This window comes from Crocodylus porosus, unplaced genomic scaffold (genome assembly GCF_001723895.1).
Source record: "Crocodylus porosus isolate Cpor-Errol unplaced genomic scaffold, CroPor_comp1, whole genome shotgun sequence".
Taxonomy (NCBI): domain Eukaryota; kingdom Metazoa; phylum Chordata; order Crocodylia; family Crocodylidae; genus Crocodylus; species Crocodylus porosus.
This window is the reverse complement of record NW_017728886.1, coordinates 127,363,085-127,382,911: the sequence shown is the minus strand read 5'-3', so window position 1 is coordinate 127,382,911 and position 19,827 is coordinate 127,363,085. Positions and strand designations below refer to the sequence as shown.

At 43.1% G+C, this 19,827-nt stretch overlaps 1 protein-coding gene across 4 annotated transcripts in view; it reads left to right on the top strand.

Moving 5' to 3' along the window:
* The window catches only part of DNAH5 (dynein axonemal heavy chain 5), a 294,998-nt gene that overhangs the window by 270,024 nt on the left and 5,147 nt on the right, over positions 1 to 19,827 (top strand). For 3 of the 4 annotated variants that reach the window (XM_019541679.1, XM_019541661.1, XM_019541670.1), the window contains 7 exons: positions 1,296 to 1,541; positions 5,692 to 5,911; positions 6,595 to 6,800; positions 7,281 to 7,484; positions 8,207 to 8,422; positions 14,738 to 14,950; positions 16,238 to 16,390. In XM_019541679.1, the coding sequence (XP_019397224.1) occupies positions 1,296 to 1,541; positions 5,692 to 5,911; positions 6,595 to 6,800; positions 7,281 to 7,484; positions 8,207 to 8,422; positions 14,738 to 14,950; positions 16,238 to 16,390 (1,458 nt within the window). The remainder of the gene's footprint in view (positions 1 to 1,295; positions 1,542 to 5,691; positions 5,912 to 6,594; positions 6,801 to 7,280; positions 7,485 to 8,206; positions 8,423 to 14,737; positions 14,951 to 16,237; positions 16,391 to 19,827) is intronic. The other variant, XM_019541689.1, reaches the window with a different exon arrangement.

Genomic DNA, 19,827 nt, shown 5'->3' with positions numbered 1-19,827 from the left:
TTCAAGAGTAAATTGGATGCTTATCTTGCTGGGATCCTATGACCCCAGCTGACTTCCTGCCCTTTGGGCAGGGGGCTGGACTTGATGATCTCCCAAAGTCCCTTCCAGCCCTAATGTCTATGAAATCTATGAAGACTGTTTTGTAAGGGAAGGTCAGATGGGCAATGCTGAAAAATTAATTAGTCTGGAAGGCAACCTAGAAAGTTGATTTCTCCCACCGGGAGGGAAATAAAACATATGAATGATTTTCGATATCCTTTTGAATGAATAGTTAGTGTTTTGACGCTGTTTTGACTCATTTTTGAGCTCAAAGCAGCGAAATCAAAATGAAATGAAGGGCTTTGAAGTGGCCTCAAAATGAAATGAGGGCAGTCAAAATGTGCTGAAACCTTCAAAATGTTTCAAGTTTAAAAGCAGCCCAGCACTCCCCAGCACTACGATTGGGCTGGGCTGAGCCCAGCCCAAGTGCTGGGGAGGGGAACTCAGCTGGGCTGAGTCCCTTCCTCCGCCCAATCAAAACATCAAAATAGCATTGAAACAGTGAAACTGTTTTGACAAATCAGAATGGAACAGTGTTTTCAAATTAAAACAAAACTCAAAACAAAACACTATTCCATTGAAACGGTTGTCAAAGTGGAATGCTGCTGTTTCGCACAACCCTACTATATAATTCCTTAAGAAAGTGACAACTGGGTATTGCTACAATAGATAAAGTGTAATGTAGGAAATCTGTGTAAGAAATCAGATATGTGACGCTAAACAGGAATCTTTTACTGACTGTCAGAGAAAAAAAGCAAGGTATGTGTGAAGCCCCCAGTGAAATCCCTTTCCAAGCTAAAAAAGGTTATCATTGAAAATTACCTTGGGTAATTTTAAATTTGTTCCTACTTAATCTTTCTTTTTGCCATTGTTGATGAATAATCTTGAATACTAAGGCCTGTGAAAAGTAGCTCATTCCTTCTAACTTTATACATCTGTCGAAGCTATCTTGGCTTCATTAACTCAGTTACTATAGGAGGTTTAGAACAGATTTCCTCAGGTTCATTTTAGAAATCTTGGATATATTTTGGATGATGAAATGTTCATTTATAACATGTCATAATGTTAGAAATAGTTGTGTTGTTTGTCCCACTTTAGTCTGCAACCCCAACATATATTTGTTTTTATTTGATTAAATGTATATCATTACACTATGAGTTTGCTTTACAAGTTATGCATGCATTCATAGTCATTGCTTGTAGAGCACAACATGCAATGTTAATATCACAGATTGAATTTCGCTATTTTTAATACAGGCCAGAAAGTATATAACAGATGCTATGGGTGAGAAATATGCAGAAGGTGTCATTCTGGACTTGGAGAAGACTTGGGAAGAATCTGATCCACGAACACCTCTCATCTGCTTTCTTTCTATGGGATCTGATCCTACTGACTCAATCATTGCTTTGGGGAAAAGATTGAAGACAGAGACACGTTGCATTTCAATGGGCCAAGGGCAAGAGGTCCACGCACGCAAACTGCTTCAGCAGATCATGGCACATGTGAGGCAATATTTGAATTGTTTGTGGTCTTCAGTACAGAGTTGAATAAAAGATCAAAATATGTTAGAACCTTGGTTAGGAATAAGGCTTACTTTCAGGTAATTGATGCATAGAGGGAACTGTATTTTACACAAAATTCAAAACAATGACCTGTATCCTCACAAAGATTGATTTAATGGCAAAAAAGCTATAAAAATACCCAAACCAAAGTCCTTCAGTAAATGATTATTGCTTCAAAAATAGTTCCACTAAGAATTTATTACATTAATATGATGACTAGATTATCTGACTACAGTCGATACAGATTATTAGCAGAAAGACGTTCCATATGAATGATTACTAATTAACTTGCCAACTTGCTACAAACCTAGATACAATTCGTTAAATGGAGGATAAGTTCCACATTTAATTTTATTGAGAGCCTTTTGTGTCATGCTGCTGTTCGTAAATTGCAATAATACAAAATCCTAGAATCTAAATGCATAATCAAGAAATTCTTTAATCCACTTGGGAGGAAGGAGAACAGGGTGTTAAGCAAGACATTGAAGTTTACATGTGGAATAGGACTAATGCATTTCATAGGGGAAAATTACTGAACTAATTCTATGATAAAATGAAGTTGCCAATTTGTTGTGAAGTGGTTATTGCTAGGGCTGTGCAAGGCTTTGGACAGAGCTTCAGATTCAAAGAAGCTTTGGACACTTCGGCATCCAAAGCAGCACGTCTGGATCGAAGTGCTTCCTTTGTTAGGCTTTCTGACGTGGTTCAGAGCTTTCAAAGTGCTTCAGAAAAGCTTTGGAGCTGCTTTGGAGATCCGGCCGTAGGGTATAATGGGGAAACAATAAAACATCTATACCTTTGTTGTTTTTTGTCTGATTTGGATGAAATTTGCTGGGACTGTAGCCTCTGCGGAGAGTATAAAGCCTGCCAAGTTACAAGAAGATTGATTCAGGGGCTTGGGTGAATCCGCACCTCAAATTCTTGAAAGCAAAACTCATGTCATGTCTATATATTGCACCACAGGGGGATCAAAACTGCAGGGATGGTGGCTCCTGGTGAAGCCACAAATCCTGCCAAGTTTCAAGAAGATCAGTGCAGGGGTTTGGGGGGAACTGTACCTCAAGCTGCGGACAAGCAAACAGTGTCACCCATGTCACGAGTTTAAGGCGCAGTAGAGTGAAAGCTGCAGGGATGGTAGCCCCTGCTGTGGCCATGAAGCCTGCCAGCTGTCAAGGAGATAGGTGCAGGGCTTCTGGCTTCTGGAGCCCTGCAGTTCTAGCTGCTGATAGACAAAACTCATGCCATGGGTGCTTGTGCACCTGACTGTCTCTGTCTTGGGGCATGGGAGACACTACTTCAGGCCTGGCTGCTAAGCTACTGTGTTACCAGTTACCAATCAATCATGTTTCACTCAGGGACCAGCTCAATACACAGTAGCTAGCTAACGTAATCAGTTATTTACCATCAATTAACACCTACAAAAGCAGAGACTAAGGAGAGGAGATAATCAATACAGACAATCAACTGCCCCAAGACAGAGACAATCAGTTGCACAAGCACCCATGGCACAAGTTTTGTCTGTCAGCAGCTAGAGGTGCAGGGCCCCAGAACTCCCCTGCACTGATCTCCTTGACAGCTGACAGTGGCTGTAGCAGGGGCTACCATCCCTGCAGCTTTCACTTCGCTGTACCTTAACGCACACAGTCACCCATGTCACAAGTTTGCTTGTCCGCAGCTTGAATTGCATTTTCCCCTGAACCCCTACACCAATTTTCTTGAAACTTGGCATGCTTTGTGGCCTGAGCAGGGGTCTGCAGTTTTTACTGCACTGGGCTTTAACGCACACAGGGTCATCTAATGTCACGAGTTTTGCCCGTCAGCAGTTTGAGGTGCAGTTCCCCCAAACTCCTGCACCAATCTTCTTGAAACTTGGCAGACTTGAGGCCTCACCAGGGGCTACAAACCCTGCTGTTTTGACCCTCCTGTGGTGTAATACACAGATGTGAAATGAGTTTTGCTTTCAAAACTTTGGGGTACAGTTTTCCCCAAACTGCTACACTGATCTTCTTGAAACTTGGTAGTTGTCATGCTCTCAGCAGGGGCTACCACCCTTGCAGGTTTCATCCAAATTAGACAAACAACAGCAAAGTTATAGATTCCCCATTATACCCTATGGCCGGATCTCCAAGGTGGCTCCAAAGTTTCAGAGCTGTTTCAGCTGGATTGAAGCAGAAACCCAGTCTAGAGCTCCAGATCAGATCCCTGGCATCCAAAGTGGTCGCATCCTAAGTGGCTGGATTGGATTGCTGCTGACCCACATGGGCCTACTTATTGCATCCATGGTGATGTAATCTACTAATAAAGATGGTACAGAGAAAGACAACTAAAGAAATCTTTGTCCACATCCAGACCTAAAGGCAGCCAAGTCTGTAAAAATATACCTTCTACTCCTCAAAACTGTACCTCACCCATGCATCTCCTTCTGAGTAAGACTGTTGCCTTTCTGGTCTTGGGATGGGGAATTTGTTGGCAGGGTCTTGCTTTCCTGAAAAAAAGGGAGAAAGGGAAAAGCCAGAGAACAAACATTCTTATAGAACAAAAAAGAATGGCGGGGCCGAATTGCACATAATTTTCCTAAATCCTTCCATCTAATGGTGTGAAGTGGTTGAGCCCTAAGAACTCTTGAACTAGGTGCCAGTTAAAAAAACCAGAGGTGTAGCAAGCTATTCAGTACCCAGGGCTGAGGACAAGTAGTGGTGTGCTGACCAGTGTAGAAAGACTGCAGAGAGAGAAGTCTTATCTGCCCAGACTCTCTACCCAGGGAAGGCAACTGCTACTGCTGCTGTTGTAACCAATGCTGCCATAGTAGCAGCAATAGCTGTGGGGAGAGAGAGAGAGAGAGTCTGGTGGAAGTGGTCCTATAGCTGTGGGAAAAACTGTCTTGGGTGGGGGGCGGGGGTGGAGAGAATCATTCCAGTTGTACCCTACTGCCTAGATACACTGTGGGGGTGTAGGACTACACTGCACAGCTCCTATAGCTGGGTAGCAAAGGGCTCCCTCTGATGTAGTAAAGATGGATGGATGGATTCTGGTTTCCCCCCATAGTCAACACCTGGGGCTGGTGTCCCACTTGCCCCCTCCCAGTTATGTTGCTGTACCTAACTGTTCTCCACTTAGCTTCTAATGAATTCCTATTTACATGAGATTTAACAGATGGAACAAGGAGAATAAGAAGTCCTGCAAATTGAACATGGGAAATATTTACTTTATCACTAGAAAAAGGGATCTGTAATTCAACATAGTGCACTGTTTAACCCTTTCTTGATGTCAGCAACTTGCTGCTGTTATCACATTACATGGTTTGGCTACTGAACTGCTAGTATCTTAGTAACCTTGATATGTGAGCTGGTGTTAAGGCAGAAGTTCTTATGATGTCTCCAGTTCAGCAGCTTTAGCATGCTGAATTGCACATTTCTGAGCTTAGTTGGCTAGCATATCTAGCCTCTGGGTCATACTTCTGTACAGAAAAAGAATGATTGCTTTTGCCAGTTGAGAACAGCAGGGTTATGGAACTGCTTGTCTGGGCCAAGCAAGGTCCATGGCCCCACAAAATGGACAACAAAAGCTATATAATAGACACATATTCAGAGACAAGGTTTGTTGGGCTAAGTAGCCTGTTTTACTGAGAGTAGTGTGTGTGTGTGTGTGTGTGTGTGTGTGTGTGTGAAAACAAACAAACAAACCAACCAACCCCCAACCCCTCCCCCCCAAAACCGAACCCTCCCAAAAAACCCTGAAATGTTCATCTCACCCATCAGTTAATCTCAGCTTTTTCTTGAAAATAGGAAGTGTTTTTGCAGTTGCGTATATGCTGCTGTGTTAACTGGCTGCCAGTGTTTGAGCTTTACATGGTAAAGGAAATTGCTCAAGAACATGTGGCTTAAATGAGTGACTGCTTCGTGCGGAATTGCAATGTTGAGAAATAGAATATGCTGATCAAACTCCTCTGCCTGCTTCACTACTCATACTCAGTTGAGTAAAATTGACTATGTTATAGTTAAGTATTTGCTATAGGAAAAGTGTTTTCAGTTGGCAAATAAAGTTAAACTTGATATAAATGCAAATCATAACATGTAATCTGTTGTGTTAGGGAGGATGGGCACTACTGCAAAACTGCCACCTGGGTCTTGACTTTCTGGATGAGTTGATGGATACTATTATTGAAACAGAGACTGTCCATGAGGGTTTCCGTTTGTGGATGACCACTGAGGTTCATAAGCAGTTCCCCATTACTCTTCTTCAGATGTCCATTAAATTCACCAATGAACCTCCTCAGGGACTCAAAGCTGGGCTGAAGAGAACCTATAGTGGTAGGTGAAAGGAACCGACAGACAGCACAATTATAATGTGTAACAAAAACAGTCAAGCATGTGCGTTCTTCCACACTTGTCTCTGGTACCATTTTTCTGTCTTGTAGTTGTTTTCAGTTTAAGAAAGACATTTTAGCCTGCCTTCAGTAATCATCCTTTGAAGCTGATAACAGGAGTTTCTGTAAATGCATCACTGCATTTGCAAATGATGGTAAAACTGAGAGAATAATTGGGCAACATAGCCACAACAGACATCCAATATTATTAGATATAAAAACAAGTTTTTCATATTTTAACTTCTAATGTCTTGTTTAAAAAATTGTTTCATATAATAATTTAATTTTCTTCCATGTTTATGAAGATAAAAGGAAGATCACCTGATTTTTTTTCATTACATTTTCCCTGACCCCCTCCCCCCCCAAACAGAGGCAGTTCAGCACGAAGGGTTTCATATGATAACATAAGATGCAGTGCAACAAATGCTATAAAATAAACCTGCTTTGTTTCTGGATTGCAATTAACTTGTGTTGCATATAAGCAGACTATACTACTCCTGTACTGGGATACTATGTGATGTAGTTAGAATCTAAGTAACATCAGGAGAGTCATTTTTGGTAATGAGTCTTGTTCTTACTTAAAAAGGCTTTTCACCAGTATCTTCTGGGGTCTGTCTATATGAACAGGTATAAGTCAAGATCTCCTGGATGTCAGTAACATGGTGCAATGGAAACCCATGTTATATGCTGTTGGTTTCCTACACTCCACTGTTCAAGAAAGGCGCAAATTTGGACCTCTAGGTTGGAACATCCCCTATGAGTTCAATCAAGCTGACTTTAATGCCACTGTGCAGTTTATCCAGAACCATTTAGATGACATGGACATAAAGAAGGTATGTGGCATCATTTCAATGGCAGTTAGCATAGAAAGGTTGGTACATTGATTACTTAGGATTGCATGGATTGTCCCAAACAACTGAAATGCTAACAAGGATTACTCACAATTTTTCTATAAAGTTGTCCTAATCTGTGTTGAGCCATTCCTCTGAATGAGAAAAGCCAAAAATAATTTAGTCCAGTAGAGATAGCTCTGTGTCAAACTTAACTTCAACCTCCACCTTGAGTGACATTAGGGATAGGCCCTACAGATTTCCTCAGTTGCCAAATTAGTTCTTGTGTGAGGTTTAGGCTGGTCTCAAGATCAGGGAAACATGAAGGCAGCATAGAGCCATTTTTGCTTTGTACAACAGTTGAAATGGAAAAAGGAGGACAGGTAACTATTATTGGTTATCTAAAGACATGCCTGCAGATGTTGATAGAAGTCTGTGTGAAACTAGAAGATTAATCTGCTAACTGAAACCCTTGATTTTTAGGGAGTCTCCTGGAACACTGTCTGCTACATGATAGGGGAGATCCAGTATGGGGGCAGAGTGACAGATGATTATGATAAAAGATTGCTCAACACATTTGCTAAAGTCTGGTTCAGTGAAAACATGTTCAGCCAAGACTTCTGTTTTTACAAAGGGTATAGTATACCCAAATGTACTACCATTGATCAGTACCTTCAGCACATACAGGTTGGTAAATTACTAGGTTCTTGCCGAATAAAATATTAATTTACCCAAGGACTTTTCACTTTTAAGCATCCTTCTTTCATTCCAATCATTTATACAGGATAGCCTTTTGCCTCCATAATTGCCTGCATATCTGTTACTAGTAATGTGAAAATGCTGCAGATATGGCAGCTCTAACGTCTTATTTTCTTGCTGTTTCCTTGAGAGGAAGCATCTTGTAGGGCAGTGGAGGTCAAACTTTTTCCATAAAAAGGCACCATACCCACCCTGGATGGGACTCCAAGCCACTTCCCTTGCTTGATCTTCTGTTCTGCTTCCTAGCCTATCTGTCATTATGCTGCCTTTCTTCTCCTCAATTTTCTGCATCCCACACTCCGAGGCTGCCTGTGCCACTTATGGCACATGTGCTGCTGGTTGGTCATGCTTGTTCTAGAATTACCATTATCAAACACATACACCCTGCCTCTCAGAATGCAGATGAGATGGAAGTGGAAAGAAACATTGTTTCATTTATGTTCTCAGTGGTTGGAGTCAGCAGGGTTTGTACTCTAGTGCTAGATTTTATATAGCTTTGGCTTCTCTTCTTTGAGGATGGTTGGCTTTCTGAGGTTGAACAGCCTCTTCAAACTTTCATACAAGAGTAACAATTTCTAGTCTTTGAGCCTTTTATGTGATGTTTGTGTCAATTATCTCTCATTTACAATTCTTCATCTTTGACCACATAGAGCCTCCTTGCTTATGATACTCCAGAGGTGTTTGGTCTGCATCCCAATGCTGATATCACTTACCAAAGCAAGCTCGCCAAGGATGTATTGGACACTATCCTCAGTATTCAGCCAAAAGATGGCTCTAGTGGAGGAGGTGAAACCAGGGAAGCAGTGGTGGCGAGACTGGCTGATGATATGCTGATGAAACTTCCTGCTGATTATGCAACATTTGAAGTGAGTTCATGAAATCTGTAAAAAAAAAAAAAAAAAACCAAAAAACCCCCAACCCAACCCCCCCGCCCCCCCCCCAAAAAAAGCTATATCTGTTCCATCTTGCCTTATGTGGATATGAAAAAGCAAACAAAACCCTATGTAATGGTTTTAATCTTTCTAAAATCTTCAGGGAATACTTTTAAGGGATCTGTCAGCATAAAACATATAGTGAAGAAGCCTGACTGGGATGTTAATATTCCTAATAAAGTTGCTAAGTGTGTACTGATGAGTTATAATTGCTTTTCTAAACTATTAAATCTCTACTTTTTAAGCTGTCATTTTCACTAAGAGAGGTCATCAGTTTTTCAGCCAAGTTGGATAACATTGTGAAAGAATACTTGTGCTGAATTACAAATAAGCCTAAATATTTAAGATCTTCCTTAATTCAAGTTTCAGTTTAGATTCTTTGAGATTTAAGTAGTTTATTTCCCTAAGCTCCAAATGTTCTTTCACTGTGGACTGACTAACCGTGTAAGTGTAGGTGGTGAAATGTTGAATGCTTTTTTGATGGTTCATATCTAGTAAAACAAAACTGCCTCTAAAACAAGGCTTAATTGCCTATTTGGATGACCATTATGTGGATACGTCTCCACATCACATTGACAACCATCCAATGCAATATCAGTTACTTTCCTTTTTTTGGTGTTCTAACATGACATGGTGATAAAAGAGGAGGAATGGAGATTAGATCTTACTATTGGAGGTTACTTCTCTATGATGGGTTGATGGTTGGTTGTTGGAAGGGACAGGCTGAACTACTACTGCTGTTTTAATTTATACTCTGTGATGGCAAAGAGCTAAGCATGGATTTTTAGAATAGATGGTTTCCCTCACTTGAAGAATAGTTTTCACAAATGGGTCCTTGATGTTCCTTTTACATGATGTTGTGTGAAAGCTCTATAATTCTTAAGGCTCTCTCATAGTTTACTTCTTACAGAAGTAACGCTGATTGTAAATATAAAAAAGGGAGAAGCATATAAAACAGTGTGTGGCTGAGGAACACCCATGTGGCTGAAGAACAACCCCATGTTAGGGGTAATTCTTGTCCCACTGTGTACAATGTAGTATCACTTCTCAAGTCTTCTGAAACTATGAGGACAAAAATTTCAATATGACTAACTGCTCATCCTTATTTCCTGATGATAATTCTGCAACAGCCTGTGTATTGCTATGATCTTAGTTTCCTGAAAGTCTTGCAGAAAGACTGAGACTTATCCTTGCCTCAAAGGCACAGGAGGCTAGAAAGGAAAAGTTTCAGGGTCCCACAATGGTTTGTGTTTTCTGCCCTATCTGCAGAACTAGACATTTTATAAGTCTGTCTATAGTCATCAGAAGAAAGAAATACAAGTCAAGATTGGCAACCGGACACTTTAACATTGTCACACCGTCACTTATCTAGCAGTCAAGTCAGACTGGATCCTTACCTACCACCAGCATTTGGAAGGGATCCCCAGTAAGGTTAATAGTAGAGGAGCTCTTCTTATCTGTCACCTTGCTGGTACCACCTGGGATTCAAGTTTCCAAACACTTTACAATTCCACTTTGGCACTTGTGTCTGTTCCTGCTGAGTAGTGTGCACCAGTATGGGGCTGGAGCATGCACACTAAGTTAGTAGATTCCAGCCTTAACAGTGTCATGAAAACAGTCACTGGATGCCTCATGCCAGTGCCGGATTATGACATGCTGAGGCCCTAAGCCATTTTAGGAGGCCCCATACGATAAAAATAATCCACAAAATACACAGAAAAAGAATTTTCATGACATTTTAACATGAATTCTTGTTATTTCTGCACAAATTTATGAACTCAACATGAATAACAATTGTGGAGCCATATATATGTATATTTTTGTCGTATTAAAAGAAAAATGTCCAGTTTTTTTTTACTTAGAGGCTTTAAACTGTAGCTTAAGTAGCTTGAGCCTAAATCCAGCACTGCCTTATGCCAGTTGCAGTTGACTGCTTACCAGTCCTCTCATGCATTCCCCTCCTAACATCCAGTGACAAGCTGCTACCCTGGCCCTAGGTGTAAAAGCCCAAGATCTGGACCATTCTTTGCATGTCAGCCTGGTAGCCACAAGCTGGAAAACCAACCGCTGCCCAAAGGGAGGTAATCCCTACATGGATCAAAGGGGGCAAGAGGGCACAAAGGCCTCCCATGGCTCACCAAAAGCATCTGGAAACATTTCCAAGCTAAAAAGGAGGCATACACCCATTGGAAGGGAGGGGCCATCATCAGAGATGACTATATGTCTGTTGCTTGGGATTGTAGGGGACCGGTCAGGAAGGCCAAGGCAGAGATGGAACTGCCCAGATCAAGGACAACAAGAAGTCCTTTTTTAAATGCATAGGGGGTAGAAAGAAGGTACTGGGTAACATGGGGCATCTGCAGGACATGCTAGGAAATCTGGTCGTCGCACCAGACAGCAAAGCTAACCTATTTAACAATTTCTTTGACTCCATTTTTCTGAGTAGGGACCTGGTCATCCCACCCACTGGGACCCCGTGGGAGGCACACCCAGGCGTAAGGTCAGCAAGGACCTAGTCAGGGAACTTCTGGAGGGACCGGACATATTTAAATCAGCAGGTCCAGATGATCTCCACCTCAGAGTGTTGAGGGAACTAGCAGAGGTTATTGTGAGACCTGTGGCCTGGCTTTATGAGCACTTGTGGTGGTCTGGCAATGTGCCAGAGGACTGGAAAAGGGCCAATGTGGTTCCCATTTTCAAAAAATGGAGGAAACAGGTCCCAAGAGACTATAGGCCTATTAGTCTTACTTTGGTCCTGGGAAATCTTTTTGAGAAAATTATCCTGGTGCATATTCATGAGGGGCCAGCAGGGGAGACTGTGCTTAGGGGCAACCAACATGGTTTCATTAGAGGCAGGTCCTGTCAGACCAACCTGGTGGCCTTCTATGACCAGGTCACCAAACTCCTGGCTACAGGTGTTGCGGTGAACATAGTCTTTCTGGACTTTAGGAAGGCCTTCAACATGGTCTCTCACACCATTCTCATTTGAAAAATAGGAGACTGTGGTGTTGATGCCTACACAGTCAGATGGGTCAGTAACTGGCTGGAAGGCCGCACCCAGAGAATGGTGGTGGATGGGTCTTATTCGACCTGGAGGGATGTGAGCAGTGGGGTTCCCTAGGACTCGGTCCTCAGGCCTGCACTGTTCAACATCTTCATCAGCGACTTGGACAAAGGGGTAAAATGCATCCTGTTCAAATTTTCAGGTGACAATAAGATGTGGGGAGAAGTGGGAACTCTAGAAGGAAGGAACAGGTTGCAATAAGATCTGGACAGGCTACAGGGGTGGGTGGAAGAGAACAGGGTGGGTTTCAACACTGACAAGTGCAGGGTACTGCACCTGGGGAGGAAGAACCAGCAGCAGACCTACACACTGGGGAACTCCCTCCTCATCAGTGCAGAGGCAGAGCAGGATCTTGGAGTCATTATTGAGGCCAATATGAACATGGGCTGACAGTGTAGGGATGCAGTCAGGAAGGCCATCCACACCTTGTCATACATCCACAGATGCATCTCAAGCAGGTCTAAGGAGGTGATCCTTCCCCTCTATGCAACTGGTTAGGCTGCAGTTGGAGTACTGCATCCAGTTCTGGGTGCTGCACTTCAGGAAGGATGTGGACAGCATGGAGAGAGTCCAGAGCAGGGCCACCCGCATGATCAGGGGTCAGCACGGCAGGCCCTACGAAGAGAGGCTAAGGGACCTGAACCTGTTCAGTCTCCACAAGACAAGGCTGAGGGGGGATCTAGTGGCTATTTACAAACTAATTGGGGAGGACCAGCAGGCACTGGGGGAGTCCCTGTTACCCCAAGCACTCCCAGGAGTGACAAGAAATAATGGTCACAAGCTAGCAGAGGGTAGATTCAGGCTAGATATCAGGAGGTGCTACTTCACTGTCAGGGCAGCTAGGATCTGGAACCAACTTCCAAGAGAAGTATTGCTGGCTTCTAGCCTGGGGGTCTTTAAAAGGAGGCTGGATGAACACCTGGCCAGGGTCATTTGACCCCAGTACTCTTTCCTGCCACGACAGGGGGTCAGACTTGATGATCGGACCTTCTGACCCTACCAACTATGAAGTCTTGGAACCCATTTTCCACCCAGGTCAATAAGCTCACTGAATCTGGATTTGGCATGTCACTTACAGCATAGACCTCCCATCAGTGGAGCATGCAATATGTTGCACAAGAAACTACAGCTAAAGAACTTCATCACCAGCTTTCACCCCTTAGGCTGGCAGATGCCTTGCAGGGCCTGGACTTCCTGTAACCATCTCAGAACAGACATTGGATGTTTAAAGATGAGCATGCACTCTTGGACCCTCTCCAGTGATGCTGGCTGCAGCTGTGGTACTCAAGCTCAGATAGCTGACCACATTATCTATGGCAGTCTTATTGATACTGTGGAAGTCTTATTGATACTGACTATTCTACCTGTTACTGGCTTACTGGCCCTTATGCTTCTGACATACGACTGTAGCAACACTCGCAGCAGCACTAGCAGCAGCATCATGACAAGTTGCAAATGTTGGGAGGAAGTTAAGGTAAAGAATAATGTGGGTGAATGCAGCTGCCTTTCCTGGGGTGGTCAAAAGGAGAGAGCCATCTTGGCTTCATCTACTGCACATGGGACTATTCAGCTCCATTATATCACTTAGGCTGTTAACAGATTTTGAATTTCTCCTGGAGAAAGACTTTTGGCTCAGGGTCCTACAAACATTCACCCATTGTCCTGCTTCAAGTACCTCTGAAGAATATTGTATAAACTGTGCTAAAGCTTTTGCTTGGGACATTGCTATGTGCCTCTCTAAGTTATCATTTTAACTTGAATCTAAGTTAAATCTGAATGTAAGGTGACCCCCCAATAATTAGATTATGTATATGAAAAATGTATACATATTTTTTTCATAATTTTTCAGGTACTGGAAGGTTGTCTTAAATTCATCCACTCCCTAATGCTACAGCAGAGAAAGCAGTGGCAGCAGGCGGGAGGTGGTTCCCTTGCCCATTTTTTTCTTTCCCATTTGTTTCCCTTGCAGCTTTCCTGCCCACCTCTCAACTCCCAGCTCCCCACAGCCTCTGTTCCTCCCCTCCCATTCTCCACAATCGCTGCCCCTTTTCCTACTCCCTAGTCTCCGCCTCTTCCCATCCCCCTTTCTCTCCTTACTGTCAGGTACTTCCCCCCTGGAGCACAGCACATGGAAGCATGCAGTGTTGGTGCTGCTGATTTCACCCAGCAAAGAGTAGAGATTCCATATGCTACATGCCTGGGAGGAAACCCAGCTTGAGCCAGAACTGAGCTGCACCTGACAGTAAGTGGGGGAAGGAGGCAGAAGTAGAGGAGAAGCTGCAGAGAGCAAGTGGAGGGGGTACAGGAGGTTGCTGTGCATCTGACTCTGGCCATGACTGGGGTTCAGGACCTGAGTCAAAGGTGTAGCAACTCTCTTCCCTCCCCAACCTCTGCTTTGTATGCAAATGTACAACAAGGACCTTCCCCCCTGCTGATTGGGGGAAAAAAACCCTTGTCTTGCATTCTAGTACATACAGTATTTGTGGCTCGTTTATTCCAAAGACCAGCCTGTCAGGCTGTATGTTCTCCCAGGGCAACTACCACAGAGGGGCTGTGATGAGGCTTGGAAGGACTATTTACATTTTCACAGACTTCTTGTCACACTTTTAGCTTCTTTTCTACCTTGGAGATCTCAGAACAGCTGGCCCCAGTCAAAACCCAGGACAATTAGGACCACCTCAAATGAGATATCTGTTTACACCCTCAAATTTTTCCTGAGTTTTCAATGGGAGGTGATCTAGAAATGCATAGGGTGGATGAAGTAAAGAGAAGAAAATATGGGCTATACATTTCTAAAACGTTGAAGAGAGTTCAGTCCATTTGCTTTCATTTAAATGAAAAAGAAAAATTAAATAGCAATTTCCTATATAATTCTGAAAACAGGTGGCATTGCATATGAATGCTGTGTTTATAAAAAGGGTCATCTAACGCATGGTTTAAAGAACGTTTTTTTTTTTCTTTCCCAATGTAAAGAACACCACCACCATAGAGAGACAAAACAAAAATTTAAAAACCTAAATTTGCACTATTTGTTTACTTTCTTCGGTTTTTTTGATAGGTTTCATTATGCATTAAAAATACACCCCATCTTTCCATTAAGTATCTAACCGTGTTGTATAATTAATTTGGGTTTTCATTATTTTTTAATTTTAAGTAACTTATTTTACTTGACTTTCTTCTCACAGGTGAAAGAGAGACTGCAGAAGATGGGACCTTTTCAACCTATGAACATCTTCTTGAGGCAGGAGATGGATCGAATGCAGAGAGTGATCACCTTGGTGCGAAGCACTCTGACTGATCTAAACTTGGCCATTGATGGAACAATCATAATGAGTGAAAATCTGAGGGATGCCCTGGATTGCATGTATGATGCAAGGATTCCTGCTCGTTGGAAGAAGGCAGGTGTTGAAATAATAGAATCCAATGTTCAAAAGTAAAGAACACATTGTTCCCTCCGGCTTACCCCCCCCCAAGGTGGAGGTTAAGCACCAGAAGACCTACAGAGATGGAGGAATCTCCCTCATAGGAGGGTTAAGTGTAGGGTTAACTGTAAACAGGTTTGAGCACAATGTTAGAACTCTAACTTTTCCAGCCCTCTATTTTCCTGTGATTTTATGAATGCTACCAAATATACAGCAGATGAGCTTTACGAATATATATATAGCTACATTAACCACACTTTTCACTACCAAGTCTCTTGTTTGGGCTTTCTTTTCATTTTGAATATTGTTTTTGTTTTGTAGGTCTGTAGTGGCAAAACTTCAATTGGAATATCATTTAATTGTGTAAATCTAATAAGAGAAACCATGAGTCTAATGGTATTGCAGCCTTATTAGGTGTTGTCTTTCCAGACTCATTAGGTGTTTTTTTCAGCCTTATTAGATGTTGTCCAGTAACCTGAAGGGGGAGACAAAGAGGAAAAACCCAATCTGTAGTATAGTATGATGTGTTTTCAATTGTCAATAGTGTTGAACCAATGAATGCTTTTCTCTGTGTTCCCGTGTCCTTTATCCATCACTAATAATTTTGTTGTTTTTTTTCACTGAATTTAAAATAAATTTTTATATTATCATTTCTGACTCCAGGGTTAAATTGCTTCCATCAGAAGTGTAACTTCAAATCTGGGACAAATGTGAATATAAAATCACATAACAATTTAATAGTTTGAGTAAGAAAATAAAAATTAGGTTCTGGTTTAATGTTCCAAATGGGGTGAAAGAACTAGCTGATTGTTCAGGAATGTTCTTATAGTGCTGATAACAGTAAACAATTTTTTTATTTTTAAACTATGAGAGAAACAGACAGTAGTTCAAATGTTATGACCACTTTCTTTATTGGATAACAAAACTGTAAGCTTGTACATAGAAAAGTGATCAGAAGGCTAGGGTATTGCAATTTCAGTTGCTTAATTGAAGTAGGTTAATTTTCTTGACATGCGTTGTGCTCTAATTTGTATATACCTGTACAGCCCTATAGATTTTAGTAGGACTGCCTGCATATAATTGAGAACATAATTGAGCCACTTGGCTTATATTTTCTTAAGGATAGTTGGATTCTTCAAAAATAAACTAGTATTGTTACTATCTGCCCATAGTTGCTAGTGAGTGAACTAACAGACGTTTTTGTAGGATTGTGTATGTGACAATAGAGTCCCATAAAGCAAGAAACCTTATCCCTGTTTTTAGGCATCCTGGGCATCCAGCACTTTGGGTTTCTGGTTTACTGAACTTCTGGAAAGAAACCGCCAGTTTTACTGCTGGATTTTTGAGGGTCGACCAAACTGTTTCTGGATGACGGGGTTTTTTAATCCTCAAGGATTTTTGACAGCAATGAAACAGGTAGGAAACTTCATAATGCAATTGCTATTGGTTGCATCTTGTGTTAGGGTAAATGCCTCCTTCATTGTAATGTGGATGGGGAAGCTGTGTGGTGAGGTCTTAGAGGATGTTAGGGGATGTTCTTTGGGTTGATGTGATATTTTTTATTAAACAAGTTAACTTAAAGTTAGTCTTTGCAAACTTTATGGCACAAGAAGCTTTCTTCAGGCATTGAGAGATTCTGCTGTTCTGAGATCTCCTAGAAGGTAGAAAAGAAGCTAAAAGTGTGATAAGAAGTCTGTGAAAATGTAAATAGGTGAAAATTTGGAAGACAATGGGGAGTGGGGTCATAAAAACCCATGGAAGAAAACCCGGAGTAGTGCACACATGGGGGGCGTGTCCTTGCAGAATGGAGAACCCCTGACTGTGTGGTGTGTGGTGCTGCAGATATGTTTGCAGCGCCACATACCTCATGGCTGTGCTCATCTGGATGCGCCTTAAAAATGCAGCCTGGCAGAGGGCGGTGGGCAGAGCTGGCACTGCCCTCCAACTGGCTTCACCAGCCCCATGGGACGCAGTCTGGCAGCGGGAAGTGGGGAGAGCTAGGGCTGTGCTCTCTGCTGGGCTGAGCCTCATGAGGCTGAGGAGCCACTCAGAGCATAGCCCTGGTTCTCCCCTGCCTCTCACCACCTGGCTGCAGTGCAGGCTTTGCTTGGGGTTCCCAAAGGCAGTCTGCAAGTCTGTCTAGAATCCCTCAGCATATGTTAGTAGCTGCAAGTCCCACAAACAGCGGTGGTAATACAGTCTCTAAGTGGAAGAGTGAACTTTAAAAAAAAAAAAAAAAAAAGAAGAAAAGAACAGAAAATAAATAAACCTGGCTGGCAGGGTGCCAGCAGTAGTGTCAGCTTAAGATTACCTGACAAAGGGAGCAGAGTTTGAATTCCAGCATGTTCTTCTGAGGCAGGGTCTCAGCAAATCCAGGGAAGTTGACTCTCATCCTCTGTGGTTAGCAGCTGACACATGCAGTGCACAACGCTGCAGAAAGGTGAGTGGTGCTTTTATTACGGAGGTGCACACACACAGGTACCTGCCTTCATCTGAGTTGTGTGCCTTCCTTAGCCTCAGCTGGGACTGAGCCTGGTGTTGCGGGGGAAGTTTAGCGCAGCATCAGCATTGTGCTCTGCCTCCCTCCACCTGGCTCAGCTCCCAGTGGCTCTCAGCCCTGTGGATCTGAGCGTGGTGGGAGGAATCAGAGTGTAGCAATGGGGCTGTGCTCTGCCTTCCTCCACCAGGCTCAACTCCCAGCAGCATGTAGCCCCGTGGAACTCAGCCCGGTGGTAGGAGGCAGAGTGCAGCACCTGCTCTGCCTGCCTTCTGCCACCAGGCTGAGCTCAATGGGGCTGGTGGAGCCATTTGGAGTGCAGCCTGGAGGCGAAAGGAGGGCAGAGCTGGTGCTGTACTCCGATCAGCTCTGCCAGCCCCATGGAGCACAGCGGGAAGAGCTGGGGCTGTGTTCCCTGCCAGGCTGAGCCACATGGAGCTGTGGAGCCACTTGGAGTGCAGCCCTGGATCTCCCCTGCCTCCCACCACCTGGCTGCTTCAAATTTGTAATGTTTCAACTGCCCTCATTTCATTTTGAGGCTGCTTTGAAGCCCTTCATTTCATTTTGATTTGGTGTTTTGAGCTTGAAATGAGTCAGAACAGTGTCAAAACGAAACAGCCGGCGAAGCTTCGCACAGCCCTATATAGTAGCTGTTTTCTCAAGGCAGACTATTACCAGTTCCATTGTTTCTTAATAGTGAGGTGTGGTAATAGTGGCCAAATACTTGCAGTTGGTTTGGAATAACTGCCTCTGTTTCTGATCCCAACTTCAGTAAAATATACAGTAGTTTTTTAAGCCAAGATATGCTGGTGTAAATACGGATACAGTTTGTATCACACTCGCATGATTTTTTGAGGCTTACTTCTAGGAATGTAGAATTGGTTTCTGAATTGTTTTGGTGGGCATATTGCCAAATGGATAAAGGATAAATGATGATATGACAGTTCCCTCTTTTTGGGGGGGGAAGTAAATTCTTCATCCTGACCTCAAGGTCAGGGTTTTTCAAGGGAAACTGAAACAGCTTGTATGAAGACAGTTAAAAAGCTGATGCTTGGATAGGGATGAAAGTTGGTGTCTGCAGATGAAGTGTATAATACTATGCTGAGATACTAGGATAAATGGGGACCTATATAAACTTGCATGAGATATCCAAAGCAAAATACTTGTATATATTTTTTTGTTCTTTTAACTTTTTTCTATATACTTGTGATGCTATTTTGATAGATGAATCATAACAGTTCTGAAAAAGCCATCTTAAGTCTTTCATGCTAGACACCCAAGGCTCCCAGAGTTACACATTGCACTTTAAGCTGCCCAAATGTTGATCAGCGTTAGTGCTAACTTGACTTAGAAGTGATTACTTCTTAAGGCTAAAAACCTTCTCTGACTGCACCTCACCTGCACAGCTGTGACTTGCCACTAGAAGGCTGGCAAGCAGGGGCCTGACTAGGAGCTACAGCTGGGGATTGCCCTAAGTAGTGGGGTGTGAGAGATGGGTTGGGGGAGGAGTTGAAATGAAGGAAGACAACCACTGAAGGATAAATAAAAAGAAGTAAAACAAAAAGAATTTTAAAAGGAGAAAAGAGAAAGTAAATTTAAAGAAGATCTCAGGTTTTAATAAATTGGGATTTGGCTATGGGGGGTGCTGGTCATATTTTCCAGGGTGCCTGGGAGGTAGAAGTGGTGTGGGAAGGCAGTTTTGGGGGAACTACTGCCCCTGTCCTGGGAAGGAAGCTGAGATCCTGGACCTGATCCCAACCCCCTGTTTTGTTCCCCCTTCCTCCTAACCCTCCCAGAACCCACTCCTGGATCTGTCCATGCCCGGTGTTCTGGCTAGCTGGCATGTACTCTGCAGGCTATTTGAATAGGATTGCACCCATGGGAGTGGGAAGGTCCATATCCCTGGAGGTAGAAGGGGGAGTTGGCTTGGTGGCAGAACCACTCCCTGGGCAGTAGAGTTCATAAGGTGGAAACCTTGTCCACACAGGCTAGGAGGATGTGGGAGGGGACACTGCTTTCTGGGGTGCTGGAGGATTGGCCATATATTAACACCTGAAAGTATTTTATGCCACTGGGGCACCACCAGATTCCTTGAAAGGTCTCTGAGCTATGAGTAGATAAGACAGGCTGAGGCTTATCCATGCCTGTTTCCCCAGCCCCCTTGCCTGTCCCCTTTGCAAGGAGGTAAACACTAATATATTAACTAGTTTTTGATACGGGGCACCACTCCATTTACAAAAGTTTTTTCATAGATTTCATAGGCATTAGGGCTGGAAGGGACCTCGGGAGATCATCGAGTCCAGCCCCCTGCCCAAAGGGCAGGAAGTCAGCTGGGGTCATAGGATCCCAGCAAGAT